This window comes from Eleutherodactylus coqui, chromosome 2, assembly GCF_035609145.1.
Source record: "Eleutherodactylus coqui strain aEleCoq1 chromosome 2, aEleCoq1.hap1, whole genome shotgun sequence".
NCBI lineage: Eukaryota > Metazoa > Chordata > Amphibia > Anura > Eleutherodactylidae > Eleutherodactylus > Eleutherodactylus coqui.
In genome coordinates, this window is record NC_089838.1 from 237,727,261 (window position 1) to 237,746,591 (window position 19,331).

Below are 19,331 nucleotides of genomic sequence, written 5' to 3' on the forward strand. Positions count from 1 at the left end.
TCTTAAAGTCTAAGAGCTACCAGGAACCCTGCCTTTTTATTTTGGCTTCAGCTACTGTATTACAGGAGCATGTCTGTCTGCTCACAGCTGCTTTTCCATAGGGAACCCTTAAAGCAGAGCCTCCCTGTATTTCAGCAGGACCCCCAGTAGGTGGCGCTGGTTGACGTGTGCCGGCTTCTCTGGCTGTCACCAGCAGACCTGTTGCATTTGCAGCGAACCGCTTGACTGGTGCAGCAGAGAGGCAGAATCCAGCTGTACCCAGAAGTGTGCAAGTCACCCGCTGCGGGCAACTGCTCATCACAATGGTGCCCTCTGCTCCCAGCCAGGTCCACACAGCTCACAGAAGACCATGAAGATCTGAAGAGTGCATTGCTGCTGACACTGTCTGGACTTACTCCCCAACCAGCAGGAGCATAGAGAGTGCACACAAGATAGAAGTAGACCTGGGAAGCAGCCCTAAGGAAGGTGAGATGTCATAGACATGGCACAGAGATGTCATCTGTCACTTCATGCTCATTCATCCATTTACTTAGTATATATATATATATTCTGGCTTGAGGATCTGTGCCCTATGTGGTGAATTCTTTCTAAGCTACAAGTGCAAGATGCTAACCCATTGCATATTGCTGGATAGGAAAGGGTTACCACATGAGGGCTTTGCAGATCATCTTGCCCATTTCTTTGCAGTAGCCCTTACTATAAAAGTTCAGAAGTGTGCCCTTGAGCTAGGGCTGCTCTGCCTTTTATAGAGTTTAACCCCTCTAAGTAGTAGTTTATGAGCCATAACTCTGTGGTGTATGTCATTGGCTGTCAGGAGTGACATATAGTAATGACCAATGAATTCTCAATTGCATTCTTTAGTTATTGAGGTCATTGCAATGTATAAAAAATGTCATAGCCAGTGCCAGAAATAAAGATTCTGGAGATGCTAAGGTCTGCTGCTATTTTTAATTAGACATAAGGGTGTATTCATATGAATGATTTCCCGGCATGAGTTCAGAACCGATTGTGATCTGGATGGAACTTGTATGAGACAATAACCCATTGATTCCCATGGGTTAATTTACATGAGCGTTTCTTTTCTCTTGTTCACACCGATCGTGTCAGATCAAAAAAAAATCACTGCATCTTCAATTTTGGGGCGATTCTGTTCAAGAGTCGCCCATTATTCCCTATAGGAGGGGGAAATAAATTGCATTGCACTTGCATGTAAATGTGAGTTTCAAGCGAGTGAGATTTTCAATTTTTTACTATTGGAATAACATGCAAGTTTTCATATGCGTGAAAATCGCATGTGCAGCGATGCAATGGACATCGCACTCGCAGGAAGAATCTCAGGTTCGCAAGTGCAATATCCGTCCATGTTTCTTGGACAGATATTGCACTTGCCCATGTGAATGCACCCTCATAGACAGTGAACACATTGGGACATATACCAATATAGGTGCATATGCTATTTGTACACATGGCCATTGTTAAAGTGACCCTGTGGTCCTGGACAAACCGCTTCTCTGACTAGTATGCACTACGTTCTGCTCCTACTGGGTAATGCTGCTCACCTGGACAGGTGTAGTGTCTTACACTAATGATGCATACTAATACACAGTGTACACCAGGTAGTCAGAGAAGCTGATGCGGCCATCCGTTTTTGTCCAGGAAGGTTGCTTAATATTAATTGGTGTCATGATGTTACAACGAGGCATAATGACAGCTACAGTTTCCAGATACATATTTTCAGTTTATGATTAAGATACAACATGTGTGCTATGTTCGCCATGGCCTATAGCAGCATGTATTGGGCACATCCCATAGAAGCGGCTCATAATCTAGCAATATGTTCTCACCACTAGCACTTTGATACCTACAGTATGACCCAATGTGCTTCTACATTTCATATCTGTATCATTCCCAGTCTACCCTGCATAAATCAGCTACAGTATCATTTTAGATCTAATGCCCATGAAGGGATAGCAGAGACTTGAATCCTAAAAAAAATGTCAATAAAGGGTTATTGGGGCTTTCATCATCCCTACTGAATGTCAGCATGGAGGGTGCATAAACATTGCATTGCACTTGCCCCATTGGTTTTAGCTAGTGGCTGACATCTGCGAGGTTGTGATGTAATAGAGCAGTGTATTTGCTTATAGGCGCATAAGCAGCGATTCTATGAATTACTGTACTAGTATTTGCAGTCAGCTCACACCTAGAGTCTCAGTATAGATGTGCACCTGTAAGCAGTCACACACTGGGACATACAGTCAGGTTGCCAAGATCTCAACTCATGGACCAGACTGACTTGGAAAGATGACTAGAATATTTATACATCCTTCATTCTGAGGCTAGGTGGACCCGTTCCTAAGTAACCCTTTAGGGAGCTTTCACATGGGTGGAATTTTTCTATATTCCACACCAAAAATCGGAACCTTAATCCGCCGCTGCAAAGTCCGCACCAAAACCCACTAGTCTTATTGTGGATTTTGCTGCGGAACTGCTGGCAGAACTAAGCTATTTTCATTCAGCATTAGAATCTGCACAGAACTGTTGAAAAAATGTGGAAAAGTTCTGCATGTGAAAAAGATAGATAGACGGTGTAAACTTAGATCAGGCAGTCCAGCATCAATGGCTGATGCTGGATGATAAATTTGGTGCTTCGTTAGCCAATATTATCAGACTTTATGCCAACTATAGGTTGGCGTTGTTTGTGCCAAGATTTTGGTGCAATATTGGCACAAATTGTTGCCTTCAAGACATAACCTTTTCTTGCTAAGCCACACCCACTTGTCACGCAAGGCACAGGGAATTATTCTTTTTGGTAAATTTGTTTCATAAATGGGTCTAAAACTTGATTAGATGCTATGCACCAAAAATGTGCCAAATTTTATATGAACCATGTGGCAGGTGGATCTGATTGCTGGATTGGTATAACTCTCTAGGGATTCCTAAGAAGAACGATTGCACCTCAGACTGTTGGAATAGGATGCACTTAAAATATTACTTTTTTTCATTCGGCAATAGAGGTTCCATATATAGACAAAAATGTAGCATTCCACATAGAGATAAGGGTCAGGAAGGGAAAGGTATTGTTTCTCCTTAAGGAGAGCACCTAGAAGGTAAGTGAGGAGACTTATAAGGCCATCCATGCTCCTCTGGGAAATATGCAAATAGGGAAGATAGAACAATACCTCTGCAGCGCCACCTATTGGAAAGCAACATTCCTGCAAGTCAGTGTCAGACCTTTTAGACAAGCCATATAACAATGACTGGGAATTCAAAACCTAGCCAGAATACCATACACAGACAGCAGTTTCAGGGTTTTTGTCCCTCCTCAGTGTGCAGTAGGTTTCTGGCTTGGCTAGTGAGAGGACTATAGATGTGGGTCAGGAAGGATATCTTTTCTCCTTAACTAGAAGGAGTGTGAGGAGACACCTAGAAGGTGAGTGAAGAGACTTAAAAAGGCCATCCATGCTCCTCTGGGAAATATGCAACTAGGGAAGATGGAACAATACCTCTACAGTGCCACCTATTGTCTCCTCACACACATTCCAGGGGCTCTCCTTAAGGAGAAAATATTCCCTTCTTGCCTCTCAGCAGCCAAGCCAGAAACCTACTGCACACTGAGGAGGGGCAAAACCCCCGAAACAGCGGTCTGTGCATGGTTTTCTGGCTTCAGTCATTGTTAGAAGGCTTGTTTAGAAAGTCTAACATTGACTTGCAAGGAAAAATGTACATTTTTGTCTATATGTGGAATGCTACATTTTTGTGTAGCCCTAGTACAAGCAGCATTGAACCTGGTGAGAGATTCCTTTGAAGGAATGCTTACACTTGTATCAGCAATGGATACACAATCCTAATTTAAATGTGCACAAATATGATTAGAAGCATGCTGCAAGCTTTAGCTGGGACATTGTACTCCCATAAGGACTAGTATTTCCTGATATGTGAGATTTACATTAGTGGTGTGGATGTAAAGCAATAGGAATGAAGAGGTCCGGGCACTCAGGTCAGCGTCTGACTCCAGTCTTCCCTTAGTGTCTATAACAGACGTTGCTTTAAGGCCTTATATGAGCAGTCCATTGCAATCTGTGGGTGCTTCGTCATTCTGAGCTATGGAAATTCCCAAATGAGGGAAAGATGCCTGGCTGTTTAACTGTGCGGGGCATGGGTGTGAGTCCCAGCTTTCTTTTAACCATCAGTGACTTACCAGAAAGGATTGCAGAAATCCCTGCTATTATGACAGTTAGGGTGTCGTTTTAAAAAAAAAAAAAGGTTTCCACTAGGTGGCGCAGTGGCTCATTGCACACCCATGTTAAATAGTCCTACTTTTGCTTTAAGGGTTATTTGTAACCTCACAGTAACCCCTCTTGCACTAGAATCTGCTCTCTGCTAAAGATACTAAGATCTAAATATGTTATTACATCATCTCATTATAGCTTACAAATCTCCACTGTTTCATAAACTGCTCAGATATTGTCTAACAAAGACAGAAAAAATAAATAAATTATTCCAGGTGGGTGATAACTTTGTGTAGCATCAAACTTTGTAGGAATGCAGTCAATCTCACAATATATATGGTCTGAGCATGTGCAACTCTCTATCCGGAGAAGTAGCAATCTGACACTGTCGTTTCTCAGCTGCACCCCATAAAAGTAAATGGAAATTGCAAGTGTCAGACAGTACAGCAACAATTTCATTCACTTCTGTGGGATCCGAGAGAGAATTGCACATCAGAAGTCACAAGAACTAAAAGGAAAGCAGCAGATCAACCAGTTGGTATTACAACTCTTCCACGTTTGTATGGCACTAGTTATCAATACTTTCACTCCAGCTTTCTTTTAATTTGACATTCACTTCTAAAATCCCCCATTCATAGGACAATGATGAGATTGCGTTGTATTTATTTTACTATACAGTATTTGCCGAGATGTAGTAGGAGGTGTCAATCAAGAAAGACAGCAACTGTCTACTATACTTTTTTCATCAAGGCCGCTGTGCCCAGAGCCGTTGGCAAATTGCAGCTGGCGTTTATGGTGCCTATATTCTGGTAATAGAGAGAAAATAGAATGGCAGATGATGCCATCAATACATCAATCGCCCCCATTTATAGGAGTTTTCCAGGCACTTACTATTAATAAACTATCCTCAGGAAAGGTCACCAATAGTTGGTCAGCAGGGGTCAACTGCTCGGAATCCTCGCTGATCAGCTGATCCCCCCGGTCTGCTGTCAGTGCAGCGGAGGCTGATGTACACAACACAGTCAGAGCCGGAAGTGTAATTGAAAGGCTTTGATTTCATTGAAATGAATGGGAGTGATGCCTTCTGTTACACCTTTGGCTCCTCATTGCAGTCAGAGCCGGAAGTGTACTAGAAGGCATTGCTCTATTTATTTTAATGGAAGCAAAGCCTTTCTACTATACTTCTGGCTCTGAGCACAATGCAGACAGCAGGCTCTGCTGCACTGACAGCGGACTGGAGGATCAGTGGCGATCCTGAGCAGCAGACTCTCCAATCAAGTATCGATGACCTATCCTCAGGATAGGTCATCAATAGTAAATGTCTGGAATACCACTTTAAACTTTCTGTTCAAGATTTCTGCCCCTAAAAACAAATCTTGGGGGCTTCAGGTGATCCTTTGTTTGCTTGGCACATACACAGATAATGTTCATATATTATTGTGGTGCCCTTTTTATGCATTTCTTACCCATGCAAACAAGAGTTGTGGAGTGCTAGACGTCATTTCCATAGAAAAGGACATGGAAATGATAGAGATCTCCACATCAGGACAACCCTGACAGTGACTCCCCTCCAGTGCATTTGGCAACACAGTGCAGAAAAACCATGGAGTGAAAGGGATCTACTCCTAAAGTGCGATGGCACATCCTTCTCAGAAACTCTATGGAAATGAGATCCAGTACCTATAAATTCCAGTTTAGGAGCTTTTTCAGCACTTTTATAGGTCCCTCATAAATAGTTACAGATCCAGACTTGCCCACAGGGGAACAAATGATTTCCCCCGTGGGCTCTGAGTAGGAGTGAGCTCCCATACTCATCTGTACTACATACAGAATAGTGAGATGCTGTATGTTGCCTATCTATACATCTAAGAACCTGGATAGTTTATTGATATAGATGCATTGGCTGAGATGACAGCCAGGCCTCTCCCTTCCTACCTTGACGCTGCCCCCGTCACCAAACATCTTGAAGCTTTTAACTACTATTTGCAGCCTGGCACTGAGTGGCTTTGTATTACCGCCTCCCAGAGCTGAGAGGGTCGCTAGTCCAAGGCAAGCAGCAGACTGAGGACCCCAAGGCAGAAACAGTCTGAAGCAAAGCTCAGGCAGCAGCTACTACCGAAAAAATGTGCGTCCCCTCTTCTACTAGGTAATTAAAATATATTCATATTTAGGTTCCTCACATCAATTCCACCACCATAGGGAACTATAACTCCCAGCAGCAGACAGCTGAGAACCCAAGGAACCTTCTTAAAGCCACTCTCACACAGGTGAAAGTAAAGACGCTGCCTCTGTGTGAGCGTTTGCCTGCGTTGTTACTGCGCTTTCAGCCTGAGGCCGCTCTCGCACATGCGTTCACAAAATGCTGCATCCAAAAACCACTGCGGTTTCGAATGCATGTTACAGTGTTTTCTTAACGCATCTCATCACTGTGATGGGTGATAACAAGAGCTAAAACAAATGAAAATAGAGCAGACTTTGCTCGAAAATTGCAGCGTTAGAAATGCTACGTTCAAACGCTAGTCTGCAGGCCCTATTGGAATCAATGGGAGCAGTAAAAAGCAGGCTGTGTGAGATATCCACAAGATATACCATAAATGTATGATATTTGGGAAGCCAGGGGACCCATATTGCACTAATAAATGAGGATTTCAGTGGTGGGAACCCCACGCTATCAGACACTATGCTATGCATGTCTCAGGTGAATCCTCTTTAACACTTTCCAATCCAATTTTGGATTCAGGGTTTCCTTAGGTTGCCTGTCCACGGGCGAATTTTCATTGCGTTCCCCGCGGCGATAATCTGGCCGCGGGGAACGCAGTGAATGCTTTCCATAGTATTGCAATGGAAAGCCCAGCCCCCCTGTCTACGAGCAGAGAATCATAGCAATTCTCCGCTTGCGGGTGGCAAATCGCAGCATGCTGCGATTTTCTATGATTCTCTGCAGTGAGCCTAACCTCAGTGTGGAGAACCGTCAGCTCTCCCCTGCTCCTGGTTGGCAGCTCCTGCGGCGTAGATCTGCCGCAGGATAACGCAACGCCCATGGACAGTCAGCCTAAAAGGCTTTCTCTTTATGCTGTTATACAACGGTGCCATCTGCTGGCTAAAGCCAGTATGTGCGCGCCAGAGAGGCTCCGACAGCGGAGTGGCTGGCAATAGACGGTAAGAGTACCCTGTCGGACGTCTTCTGACTTTGGAGCTGTACAAGCTTTAATCAGAATATAGGAAGACATCAGACAGGGGATTGGAAAGGGTTAAATCTTTTTCTGTGCTAGAAATGTATTATGTAGCAGTAATGCAGACTGAATTCTTTTAAATTTACATAATCTTACAAATTTTACATGGAATATTACCGGCGTGGTCATATCCGGCATGACACGACCCAGCAGTGTTAAGTTTGTGGACGGGAACAGGTGAAGAGAACGTTTGGCTGTTTTGCAGACCTAGAGGGAAATTAAAGTTCTCAGCAGCCACACTTGGAAAGAATACCTTTCATTATTTGCCATGTATATTTATTTTGACTCTCCTAATCCGCATGCTGATATGATCCCTTCAGTAAACACATTATGTTCCAGTCCCTGAAGATGATCTCCTGTGGGCAGCGATTAGAGGGTTTGATAACAATTTGAGAAGTTGTTTTACTTAATGAAAAGTGACCACTAAGCTCATGTTTTCATTTCATTTGTCTAGACGGCTCACTTATCTTTTTTTTCTCCCCTCTCCGCTGTAGACTATACTGCTTTGCAAGACTTGATGACCATTTTCCACAATACTGTAGTTGGGGTGCACATAAAAGACTGTCTGCGTTTAGACTTCGAGACTAGAGGAATGTTATTGAGAAGGTGGAATAGCAGAGTGCTCTGTGCGACATTAATCAGCTCTCCGCTGGCAGGATGGATTTTCCTGTTATTCAGGAACAATTCCTCTACATGTGATTAAACGTATCGACACTTTAGTCTCTGCAGTCATTTTTAACCTTGGGGTTCTGATGCATCAAAGTAGTTCCCCTCTTAGCTTCATAGGCCCATTATTACCTTACTTTATTTACTTAGCTAATTGAGCTAATGGAGGAAGGATGCTGAGTCTGAGCTGGTTTATGTAACCAGACAGCTCCTACTTTCAACGGTAGAGCTTTGTGCTATGGCTTGCTTTGTATAGTTTATGTTCCTTTGTAGTGTTACAGTTCTGAATTATGTCAGTAGGACCAGATTCTAGAAGAGTCAAAAGGGGGCAAATGTCGGCCTGCATCAGCTGCACAGGAGGACTGACAGTAGTGGCTAATATATCCCTGCCATATCAGGAGCAACAGATTTGGGACTTGGTTATACAGATGTAGCAAACGTTAACTTGATATTTAACATATTATGATAAGGCCAGTCGGAAGTTCCTTTGCAGACAAGGCTCGAAATACTGGAAGAAAACCCACTCCATGCAGCGCTTTTCTTCCATCTAAAAGTCGGGCAGCTGAGCGAAAATCAAACGAACCCCATTAAAGTCAATGGGGTCCGTTGAGCGTTTTACAGTTCTGCCCTGAGACAGAGCCGTTCGGCCGCAGGGACTCCTCTTTCCTACTCCGCAAACGGAACAGGAAAGCAGAACCCGGGCGCAGGTGGGAGACCACCCTAACTCAGTTACAGTTTACTAAAATGTTGCAAATTGAGTTATCGTTCTGCACCAGTTCTGTTGACAATTGCTACATCTGTACATGCATTATATGGCACTGTTATTTAAGCAGTGAATTAATGGTGTTGTTTGGTTGCTTTATGGTTGGGCTCTGTATAGCACTTTTGGTGGGCTATTTGCAGAGATGTTTACTACCCAGGTTTACAGGGTTCACCCTAATTTAAGCCTCCGTCACCTGGTCACTCTGTGATATATAGTTTTCACCCTGCTGCTAAGGAGGGAAGCTTAACATTTGACACTGCAACAGCAAGAAAATACAAAATTGGGAATTATGTATTACATTAACCCTTTCCAATCCACTGTCTGACCTCTAAAGACATTCTGATTGAAGGCTGTACAGCTTCCGATGTCGGAAGACGTCCGGCAGGGTATTTTTACTGTATACTACTGGCCACTCGGTTGTGAGGGGCCTCTGCAGCATGTCACATTACGCAGTACTGACTCTAGCCAGCAGACGGTGCCATTGTATAATGGCAGAAAGAGAAAGCCCCCTAGGAAACCTGAATCAAAAATGTAATAAATAATGGCCTGTATACTTAGGGTACTTTCACACGTAATGGAATATTCTGTAAGACACTCTGGAATATTCCGCTAATAAAATCTGCATGTCTAAATTCAGATTTTGGCGTGGAATTACTGGCAGAATGGAGCCATTTTCCAATCTGCATCAAAATTTGCACGTTAGGAATCCAAATTTTAGTGCAGATTTTTCTGCATGCCGGAATATTCTGCAGAGTCTTACGGAATATTAATTGCTTTTATAGTAGCTGCCAAGTGGATGAGATTTCAAAATCTCAGCTACATCCTGATGCTGGGTGACATCAGGCCCCAAGGTAGCATTGTCCAGAACAGAACAGAGAGTGAGGAAGGTATGATAAGTATAAAGTCTGGTATTGTAGCTAATTATGATTTTTTTTGTCTGATATGGGGTCTGAATAACATTAGGGTTGTGGTCTGGGGTCTGAAAGTAATATAGCAGGTCTGAGGTCAGATTACATCTAGAGGGTCTGGTCTGGGAGCTGAATTAAGTTCTAAATATATGGGGATCTGTGGTATGAAGATATTTAGAGGATTTATTTTGGGTCTGATATTAATCATGGAGTTTGAATATACTGAAAATATTTAGGGAGCCTGGGGTCTGAAATTAGGGATCTATGGATTTGATATTAATATAAGAGGTCTGAATATACTGTATTTAGCCTGTCTTTTTATATAAGCCACACCGCTTGGAAAGGTCACTCCACTTTTGCCACATCCTGCTGCTCAAGGGTCATCCAGGTTGACAGCTCTGTATTTAAATGTTGTATTGTGGTATTGTTATATGGTGGTATTGTTAGTGCACTCTATGGTGGTATGATTTAGAAAGGTATTTGTACACTTTTTGAAAGCTTATTGCAATTCCTGCACAAATATCACTCGTCCCGTCTAAATGGGCCTTAACTGCCCCAATTCAGCTATGGTGTCTTTCAATCCTTCCGTCCCCAGACCATTGTGTTGCTCAGGGAGCTTCATAGTCCCTGATCCGGTCCTGCACATTACCATCCCCTGAACTCTGGATGTGTTCTGTATAGCTATGAAGTACCTTCTTAGAGCAGAAATCAGCTAAAGTAGACCAGGATGTTTAGTTTGGCTGCACAGGTGGAAACGGCCAAACTATTTAACCTGCTTACCTGACTTCAGAAGTAGCTTGTGTTGTAGTAGCGCATGTAGATTATGTGCTCTACTCTTCCAAGTTAGATGTGCATGATAAAACCAGAACTACATAACAATCCCTAATTCAGAAATGTTTTTAAACTGTGGTAGAAAAATGCAACAAATCGCAGTTAAAGGTGATCAGGTTGCTTCTTTTAGCTACAACTGCTAGACAGAGTGCCATTGAAATGCCCAGTGATGTACTAAGAGTGTTATAGCATACTGTCAGGGGGCAACGGGTCAAGCTGAAAAATACTGCACCACCCTTTTTTTAGGTGGACTGTCCCTTGAATAATAGAAAAATAACTGAAATGATCTTAGAATTGAGTACTATGTGGCATGTACTAAGTCTTTCAGATGATCAGTATTTGACTTCCTATAGTAGTAACTACTCTATTTTCAGTGAAGCCACAGTGGGCCAATGCATTGATCTATTTTAGTTGAATATGTGTGAGCAGCTGTATAGTGTTAAGCCCTGCAATAAACACAAATAACTGAAGTGTCTTACTTGACTTTGTCCATCATACTCTTTGCAGCAGGTGTCAATGCTTCATACCTTAATAATTTGCTAGATTTAAAGGCAAACTTGTTTTCATGTATGAGTACTTATGGCTGACACTTTGTTTTTTCCGTTAAAGTCTACATGATGTTGAGGTGGGACAACGTTTGGAAGATGGCCCCTCGGTTGCTGGCACTGTGGATAATGATGTCATTGACGGCATCAAGACTTGAGGTAAATTCAAAGCATATCATGACTCCACCATTGAAGGTACTGCATGTGGCTCTCTGGCTGTCATTTACGGTAGCACTGGGACAATTGGCCTATGAATCCCCAAATTGGTTTGATTGCAAAAGCCTTTGCTTCTTCAGCACTGTATATGGTTGTAATACTGCATGCATTTAAAGGGAACCTGTCAATTACTTTGAGCTGTATAAGCAAAACTTATGACTCAAGGTAGCTGAAACACTGAGTCTGGGGCTGTCCACCTTGCTCGCTGTTCCCTCGCTGTCAGCAGTCGAACTTGTCGCTGAACACTTCCAATGGACTACTTAGTCGCATGCATAGAATGAGGGGACTGCATAGCATGCAACTATATACAGCAGTGGGTTTGGGAGCAGTAAGTGGGGGAATGACGGGCAAGGTAAGTATAACACTTACATCCCCAAACTCAACATGTCAGCTACTTTTGAGCCCAAAAGCTTAGCTTATAGGGCTCAAAGTAGCTGACAAATTATCTTTAAGTTTGTCTTAACCCTTTCCAATCCACTGTCTGACCTCTGAAGACACTATGATTTAAGGCTGTACAGCTCCGATGTTGGAAGACATCCATCAGGGTTCTCTTACTGTATATTGCCAGCCTCTCTGCTGTCGGAGCCTATCCAATGTGTCACCTCATGCAGCACTGGCTTTAGCCAGCATATAGCGCCATTGTATAACAGCAGAAAAAGAGTATGCCCCCTAGGAAAACTAGGATAGAAATTGAATTGGAAAGGGTTAAAAGTAACATGTTGAAAAAATGCAATTCTATATAATCTAATCTTGATAATGACTCCAAACCAAGCAAAATGCTATAGTCGACTTGTTGCCTATTGGAAACCATTTTTAAGCTTGATTTAGCCTGAAATATATATACGGTATATTCCTGTTGTGTGTTTAGGTGACAGATCAGATGTTAGTCTTCAAGTTCTTGCCATCTAATCTTCCATAGAAGATATGCTTCATGAGCCAGTCCACACAGTTCCGTGCCATATTGTTCTGCGGCAATTTCACTGCTGTCCCTCAGTTGGAGCAACGGCAGAATGAACAGCCTCTGCCCACACTAAGACTAGGCAGCTGCATTTACAGACAAAGCTAATTTTATGCTTGGCATCTGTTCACTTTCCAAGTCGAAAATGTTTCATATCAAGACTACTGAGGCAGTTACTGTTATCGCAATAAAATCCTTTGGTGAGCTTTGTCTGGACTCCAAGAGTGCCCCTCCTTGAACATGTCAGAACTAAATGCCAACTCTTGCTTGTAAAGAAAATGCCAGTCTCAGTCTGCTTTTATGATATACCGAATACTAACAGTTTCATGGCTTAGATCAAGATGTGATATCTTCAAAGCAAACTGTATTGCAACAAATTGTCCCTATAACAGCATGTTCACATTTGGCGGTAGTGTTGGACGTGAGAATTGCACTACTGATGTAGCTAAAGAAAATGTTACAGTACTCACTTCTCTCTACTTCTCTTAGTTACTAGCATACAGACAGTAGAAAAGGGGGCGGGAAGAAGGGGGTTAATACCTGGCTGCAGGATCTGACTACCCACAGGCTTTGTTTGTAGTATGTAACCACGGATACATAGAGGGTACTGGTGCATTATGTCTCCACCAGAATAAGGAGTGGAGACAAGGTTTGGCAGTCCTCAGTTAAAAGACACCCCCCCAGCACCCGATTGGCTGCCGCAGGCGTGCCCTCCTGAGCTGTACCCCCTGCCTCATCTGAAGCCGAGAAGCTATGGCCGCTACTGCTGCTGCTGGTCGGCCACCTGTGACAGTGGGGAGGAGAGTGACAGCAGTCCCCTGTCAGCAACAGTCGCACAGAGAAAGGGAGAATGGGCACATTGACTGCATTGGCGGCGGCAGCGGCAAGGAGGCAGCGTAGCAGGGCCCTGAACATCAGTGTATTGGAGGTGTGGGACCATGTGAGGGCGGGGGCCACCTTCAGCGGGGACAAAGGACAGCATGGCAGAGGGAAGACTGTATGGGAGCATGTGAGAGGAGGGGAAGCTTCAGCGAGGACGGAGGATGGCATGGGAGACCTCCACAAATGTGAGAGGCAGCTGGTGAGTGGAGATGGCACCCTGCTGGCAGGAGAGTAACAGGTCGGCAGGAGCACAGATAATATGCCGCAGCCAGCAGCTGTAAAAGTTGGTGACAAACGGGGGGACAGTTACAGGGTCAGCCGGAGCTGACAAGGCATGCCGCAGCCTCCAGCTGTGAAACAGCCGCTAGGATTGCAGATTGCAGTCTGGCGAAAAGCGTACATGCCGGAGGGGCGTGTACAGCTGTCAGCCTGGCCCTTCCCTACTACTGTACCCAGCCAACCCATGTTTCCACCCCTACTTCCGGTGTAGACAAGATACAACAGTAGCTACATAGGGAACTGCATAAGAGGAAATATACCAAATAATAGGATTTTTTTTTTATAAAGACTTTTTGCAAAGATGTATTCTTTATTTGGGACACATTGGAGCAATACATGTGCTTTCCAATCGTAGAAATAGCTGTACAATTTTTGGAAAAAGTGTGATCCTTACTTTAAAAAGATTTTGTACCTAAATGTATTTTTAGAACAATCTGATTTAAAAGCCAGGTCTGCTGGGGAGACTGAAAAGTTCTCAACCCAACCAAGAAAGGAATGAGCTAGGGGTATGAAACTTTAATGCTATTCAGCATATTTCCACTGGTGTTCAACACACTTGTTACATCATTTCGGAAGTTTCTTTAACCCTTGCAAACAGAACTCGAATATTTGGTCACTGAAAAACTGCTCTGTTGCTGCTATCACCTGTGAGTCATTCAAAAATGTGCATCCCTTCAGGGTTTTTCTTAGGTTTAGAAATACATAATAGTCTGATAGAGCAAGATCTGGCGAGTGGGGTCTATGCATTGATTTGCCCAAATCCTTCAAAAGATCAATTGTGAAGGAGCACACCTTTTTGCAGCTTTCCACATCTTTTTTCTTAAGTGTGGCCATTAATTTAACCAGCAAGTACAGTAGTATTCTGCATTGATGGTTCAGCGCTTTTGAAGATAAACTATTAATAAAATACCTGCCCCCAAAAAACTGTTGGCCATGACCTTTCCTGCTGACTTCTGTATCTTGAATTTTTTTGGCCTGTTGAGATTAAGAGTGCCGCGGCTGTGAATACTCTTTGCTCTCAGGATTGTAGTGGAGTAACCAAGTTTCATCAACAGTCACCAGTCTTTCCAAAGCATTAGCACTGCATTCCTCAAAGTGCTACAAAATCACCTTGGAAGTGCTCACTCATGTGCGCTTCTGCTTACCATTCAAACATTTTGGCACCCACTTAGCTGAAAGCTTGTGTATATCCAATTGTTCATTAATTATACTTCAAACACGTTCCTTGGATATCTGCAGTGTCTCAGCTATTGTTTTCCATTAGATTCATTTATCTTCCAAAACCATGTCATGAACACATACAACAATTTCAGGTGTTGATACTGTAATGGGTTTCCCAGATTTTTATGGAAAAATCACCTTGCTGAAAGTTGGCACACCTTTTCGTCACAGTTGAGTATGACGGGCACTGGTCATCCAATGTTTCCATCAGGCACTCATGAATTTCCTTTGGTGTTTTATTCTGCATGAACAGGAACTTCATGGTGCCTTGCAGTTCAGAGAATTCCACATTTTTCTCTGCCATGCTTCTTTTAATGATGTGGGGAAAAAAAGAAAAAATGCGGTTATCTGGAAAATTGTCACGTACAGTGAGCCTATGATAAAACACACAACATAGCAAAAATGACAACATTTTGCATACATTTCAGAAAGGGGGTTGGGCTGAGAACGTTTTAGCCTCCCCTTCCTCCTGCCATGGTAGATGGAGAATACCGCTGCCTGACAACTGCTAAACCTAATCTCACTTATAGTCTTTTCAATGGGGTGTTTAGGTAGCGCATCACTGTCTCTCAGATTACTCGGGTCTTAAGCTCTGTTCTGAATTGATTTTGTCCTGCCGGCAACAAAGTAAGACGACTAGGCAGCATAATTCTGCATCTGTTACGGTTTCCTTATTAACCCTTTCCAATCCACTGTCTGACCTCTGAAGACAATATGATTTAAGGCTGTACAGATCCAATGTTGGAAGACATCCGTCGGGGTTCCCTTACTGTATATTGCCAGCCTCTCTGCTTTCGGAGCCTATCCAACGCGTCACCTCATGCAGTAGTGGCTTTAGCCAGCATATAGCGCCGTGGTATAATGGCAGCAAAAGAGTAAGCCCCCCTAGGAAAACCAGGATACAAATTGGATGGGAAAGGGTTAATCAAATTATTTTAAACTAAATTTAAGTGGTCACACCTTAACTGGATTTTTGTTAAAGAGGACCTTTCTACCCTCCTGACTTTTAGCAAGTAGTTAAATTCCCCATGAAGTTTCAGTTCCAAAGCATGTCTTAGAGCAGTGTGTATTGGCCTCTTATTCTTCCTGGAAATGTGTGAATAAATTGACAAGTGGGTGTAACTACTTGCAGGTGTCCCAGTCCAATACTGTCCAATCAGTGCTGTCAGCATCAGACTGTATACGGACACACCCCTTTGGAGAATTTTAACAACTATTTGTCAATTTATAGATTTTTAGGAACAGCACAGAGTTGTAAGAAGAGATATACCAGAACTGCTCTTTCATGGGGAATGCAGGCAATAAAACAGACGTGTCAGCACTGGAGACAGATTGTCTTTAAACATTCTCAGGACATTGTTATCACTGATAGTGAACAATTCTTCAGATCTCCTTTCTGATAAATACTTATTCACACACTTATCATAGAGGTCCTGCTGTCAAAGAAAACTCGTACACTACGGAATTGAAAGGAAAGGCAGACCAGTTTATGAATCAAAAAGCATATTTTGATCAGTCTCTGGGGAACTTTGTTTTGACTTTTCTGGAGTCGGTTCTCTTCCCCGTCGATTGTTGACTGTCTGAGTCTCAGCATCCCCTTCTGACATAATTTTCTTTGAACGCTGGTAGAGAGGCAGACTTTTCTGGTTGGTTGGAGAGTTGAGCTCATTGGAGCCCCAGGATAACCTGCCTGCTGTATTGCTCAGAACACAATCCAGATATGAAGTCATAAATTGAAATTGCAGGCGTTATGAAACTGAAGAGGAGAGGCTAATGAGAGGGCATACAGAGTTAAACAGAAATGCAGTGATGAAACCATCTTTATACCACTCCAAGCCATAAATTGCCCACATGCACCTGCTTCCAGTCTAATCTTCACAAATAGCTCTTTAACCCTCACAGTGGAGAATACGTTTTTACTGTACTTTTGTCAGCCCTTTTCTGTGTGCAATTTGTGCTTCAAGGAGCTTTGTTTAATACTGTAAATAAGATGAACTTGTTCACATTTCAGTCTGCGTCTGAATTTGTCATTTCTTAAGCCAGTTGTCTCATAAACATATAGCCCGTCTTTATTTCTATAGCTAAGGTGACCAGACATCTCAATTTAGACGGGACAGTTCCACTTTCCCCAGGGTCCCAGGCAGGACAGCCATTTGTCCCGCTTTCAGGACACTGGGTCAACATGAAGTTGATTACCAGCTGCGGTGCTGCGGCCCCCCGGCTGGTAATCACTTACTGGCGTTGCTGCGGGATGCACACACTGACATCACTATGTGCATCTGGGATCTTCCTTTCCTGAGCTCTCCTCCTTGGTTCCGCAGGAGGAGAGGAGAAGGGAAGAGTCCGGGCGCACAAACTGCCGCCTGCAGTAGCGCTGAGAAGCAGTGGTGCTCTAAAGACCAGGAGAAGGGGTAAGTATATCAGTTTCAGGGGGGCTCTATTATTACTGGGGCTACTGCAGGGATCACTGTTACTATTAGTAATAGTATCCCCAATATCAGCCCCAGTAGTAATAGTTTTAATACTAAGGCCACTGTGGGGGGGTCACTATTACTACTGGGGCCAATATAGGGGACACTATTACTTCTGGGGCTGATATAGGGGACACTTACTTCTGGGGCTGATATAGGGGACACTATTACTACTGAGACCTACTGAGAGACTACTGTTGACTTAGGGTATGTTTACACATAGCAGGAATGCTGCCAAATGTCCGCAGCAGAAATTTCTGTGGCAAATTCCACAGCATTTCCGCATCCAAAAAACAGTCAAAATCTGTAACATTGGTGTGGATTTTGACTGTGTATCTGCAGCTTATTTCATACTATGTGGCGCTCCTTCTCAACTCCTTCAAAGGCTTCCCCTCAGTCAGCGCTCCCTAGCGGCCTGGTCAGGCGCGGCGCAACAGGTGATGCTTGTCAGGTTTGGCCAGTACAGGCCATTGGGAACTGAAAGCCAGGGAGCACTGACAGCGGGAAATCAACGTAGGACATAAGGGGGAGAGCCGCATAGTATGAAATCAGCTGCAGATATGCGGTTGATTTCCAGTCAAAATTCGCACCAATGGTACAGATTTTGACTGTTTTATGAATGCAGAAATGCTGCGGAATTAGCTCCGTCTTTTTTTTTAAGCAGCCCTGTACTTTTTATAACGACGGTGGTAAAAGCATACATCGTAATAAGCCCCACCCCTGACCACACCTCACTGTCCCGCTTTGACCCTGGGAAAATCTGGTCATCTTGCTATAGTGCATACATATGCCACAGCACTGTGTATAGACTGTTATCACTTACATTGGTTCTTGTTCCCATTGAGGCTCATAATCTATTTTAGCCAATTAGTATGCTTTTAAACTGTGGCAGGAAATCAAATTACCTGGAAGAAACCTATGCAAACGCGGGGAGAACATACAAACTCCATATAAGTGTTGTCCTGGATCAGATTTGAACATATGACCCTAGTACTGCAATGTAACAGTGCTAATCACTGAGCTACCATATTTTTTATGCCTTATTAGAGCATAAGAACATTTTAGAATACAATCCCTGCTTGTATTCCATGTTGTGGTGGTCTCAGATTATCCATGCATTATGTCATGGCCATTCAACTGTCTGGTGGGGTTACTAGGAGCTAGATTAACAGATGCAAACTGAGAGGGGTTGTCCGTGATGTGCTGCCACCACAAGATATACAGATGTGTCCTTCCTTACCATTCCTACCTGTCTGATTCATTCAGACATACTCTACAGTAGTAATAGTGTCCCCCCACAGTGGCCTCAGTAGTAATGGTGTCCCCACACAGTGGCCTCAGTAGTAATGGTGTCCCCGCAGTGGCCTCAGTAGTAATGATGTCCCCCATAGTGGCCTCAGTAGTAATGGTGTCCCCCGCAATGGCCTCAGTAGTAATGGTGTCCCCCGCAATGGCCTCAGTAGTAATGGTGTCCCCCGCAGTGGCCTCAGTAGTAATGGTGTCCCCCGCGTGGTCTTAGTAGTAAGTGTCCCCTACAGTGGTCTTAGTAGTAAGTCTCCCCTATATTAGTCCCAGTAGTAATGGTGTCCCACAAAGTGGCCTCAGTAGTAATAATGACTGCCACAGTGGTCCCAATAGTAATGGTGATCCCCACAGTGGCCTCAGTAGTAATAGTGTCCCCTATATCAGCCTCAGTAGTAATAGTGACCCCTACAGTGGCCTCAGTAGTAATGGTGACCCCTACAGTGGCCTCAGTAGTAATGGTGTCCCCCGCAGTGGCCTCAGTAGTAATGGTGTCCCCCGCAGTGGCCTCAGTAGTAATGGTGTCCCCTACAGTGGTCTTAGTAGTAAGTCTCCCCTATATTAGTCCCAGTAGTAATAGTGTCCCACAAAGTGGCCTCAGTAGTAATAATGACTGCCACAGTGGTCCCAATAGTAATAGTGATCCCCACAGTGGCCTCAGTAGTAATAGTGTCCCCTATATCAGCCTCAGTAGTAATAGTGACCGCCACAGTGGCCTCAGTAGTAATGGTGTCCCCTGCAGTGGCCTCAATAGTAATGGTGTCCCCCATAGTGGCCTCAGTAGTAATGGTGTCCCCTGCAGTGGCCTCAGTAGTAATGGTTTC

General features: G+C 43.7%; 1 protein-coding gene across 1 annotated transcript in view; it reads left to right on the forward strand.

Annotated features, from left to right (window-relative positions):
* Positions 1-218: 218 nt before the first annotated feature.
* The window catches only part of ADAMTSL3 (ADAMTS like 3), a 398,680-nt gene continuing 379,567 nt past the window's right edge, over positions 219-19,331 (forward strand). The window contains exons 1-2 of the mRNA XM_066592680.1: positions 219-465; positions 11,243-11,337. Coding sequence (XP_066448777.1) covers positions 11,248-11,337 — 90 coding nt within the window. The 5' untranslated portion in view covers positions 219-465; positions 11,243-11,247. The remainder of the gene's footprint in view (positions 466-11,242; positions 11,338-19,331) is intronic.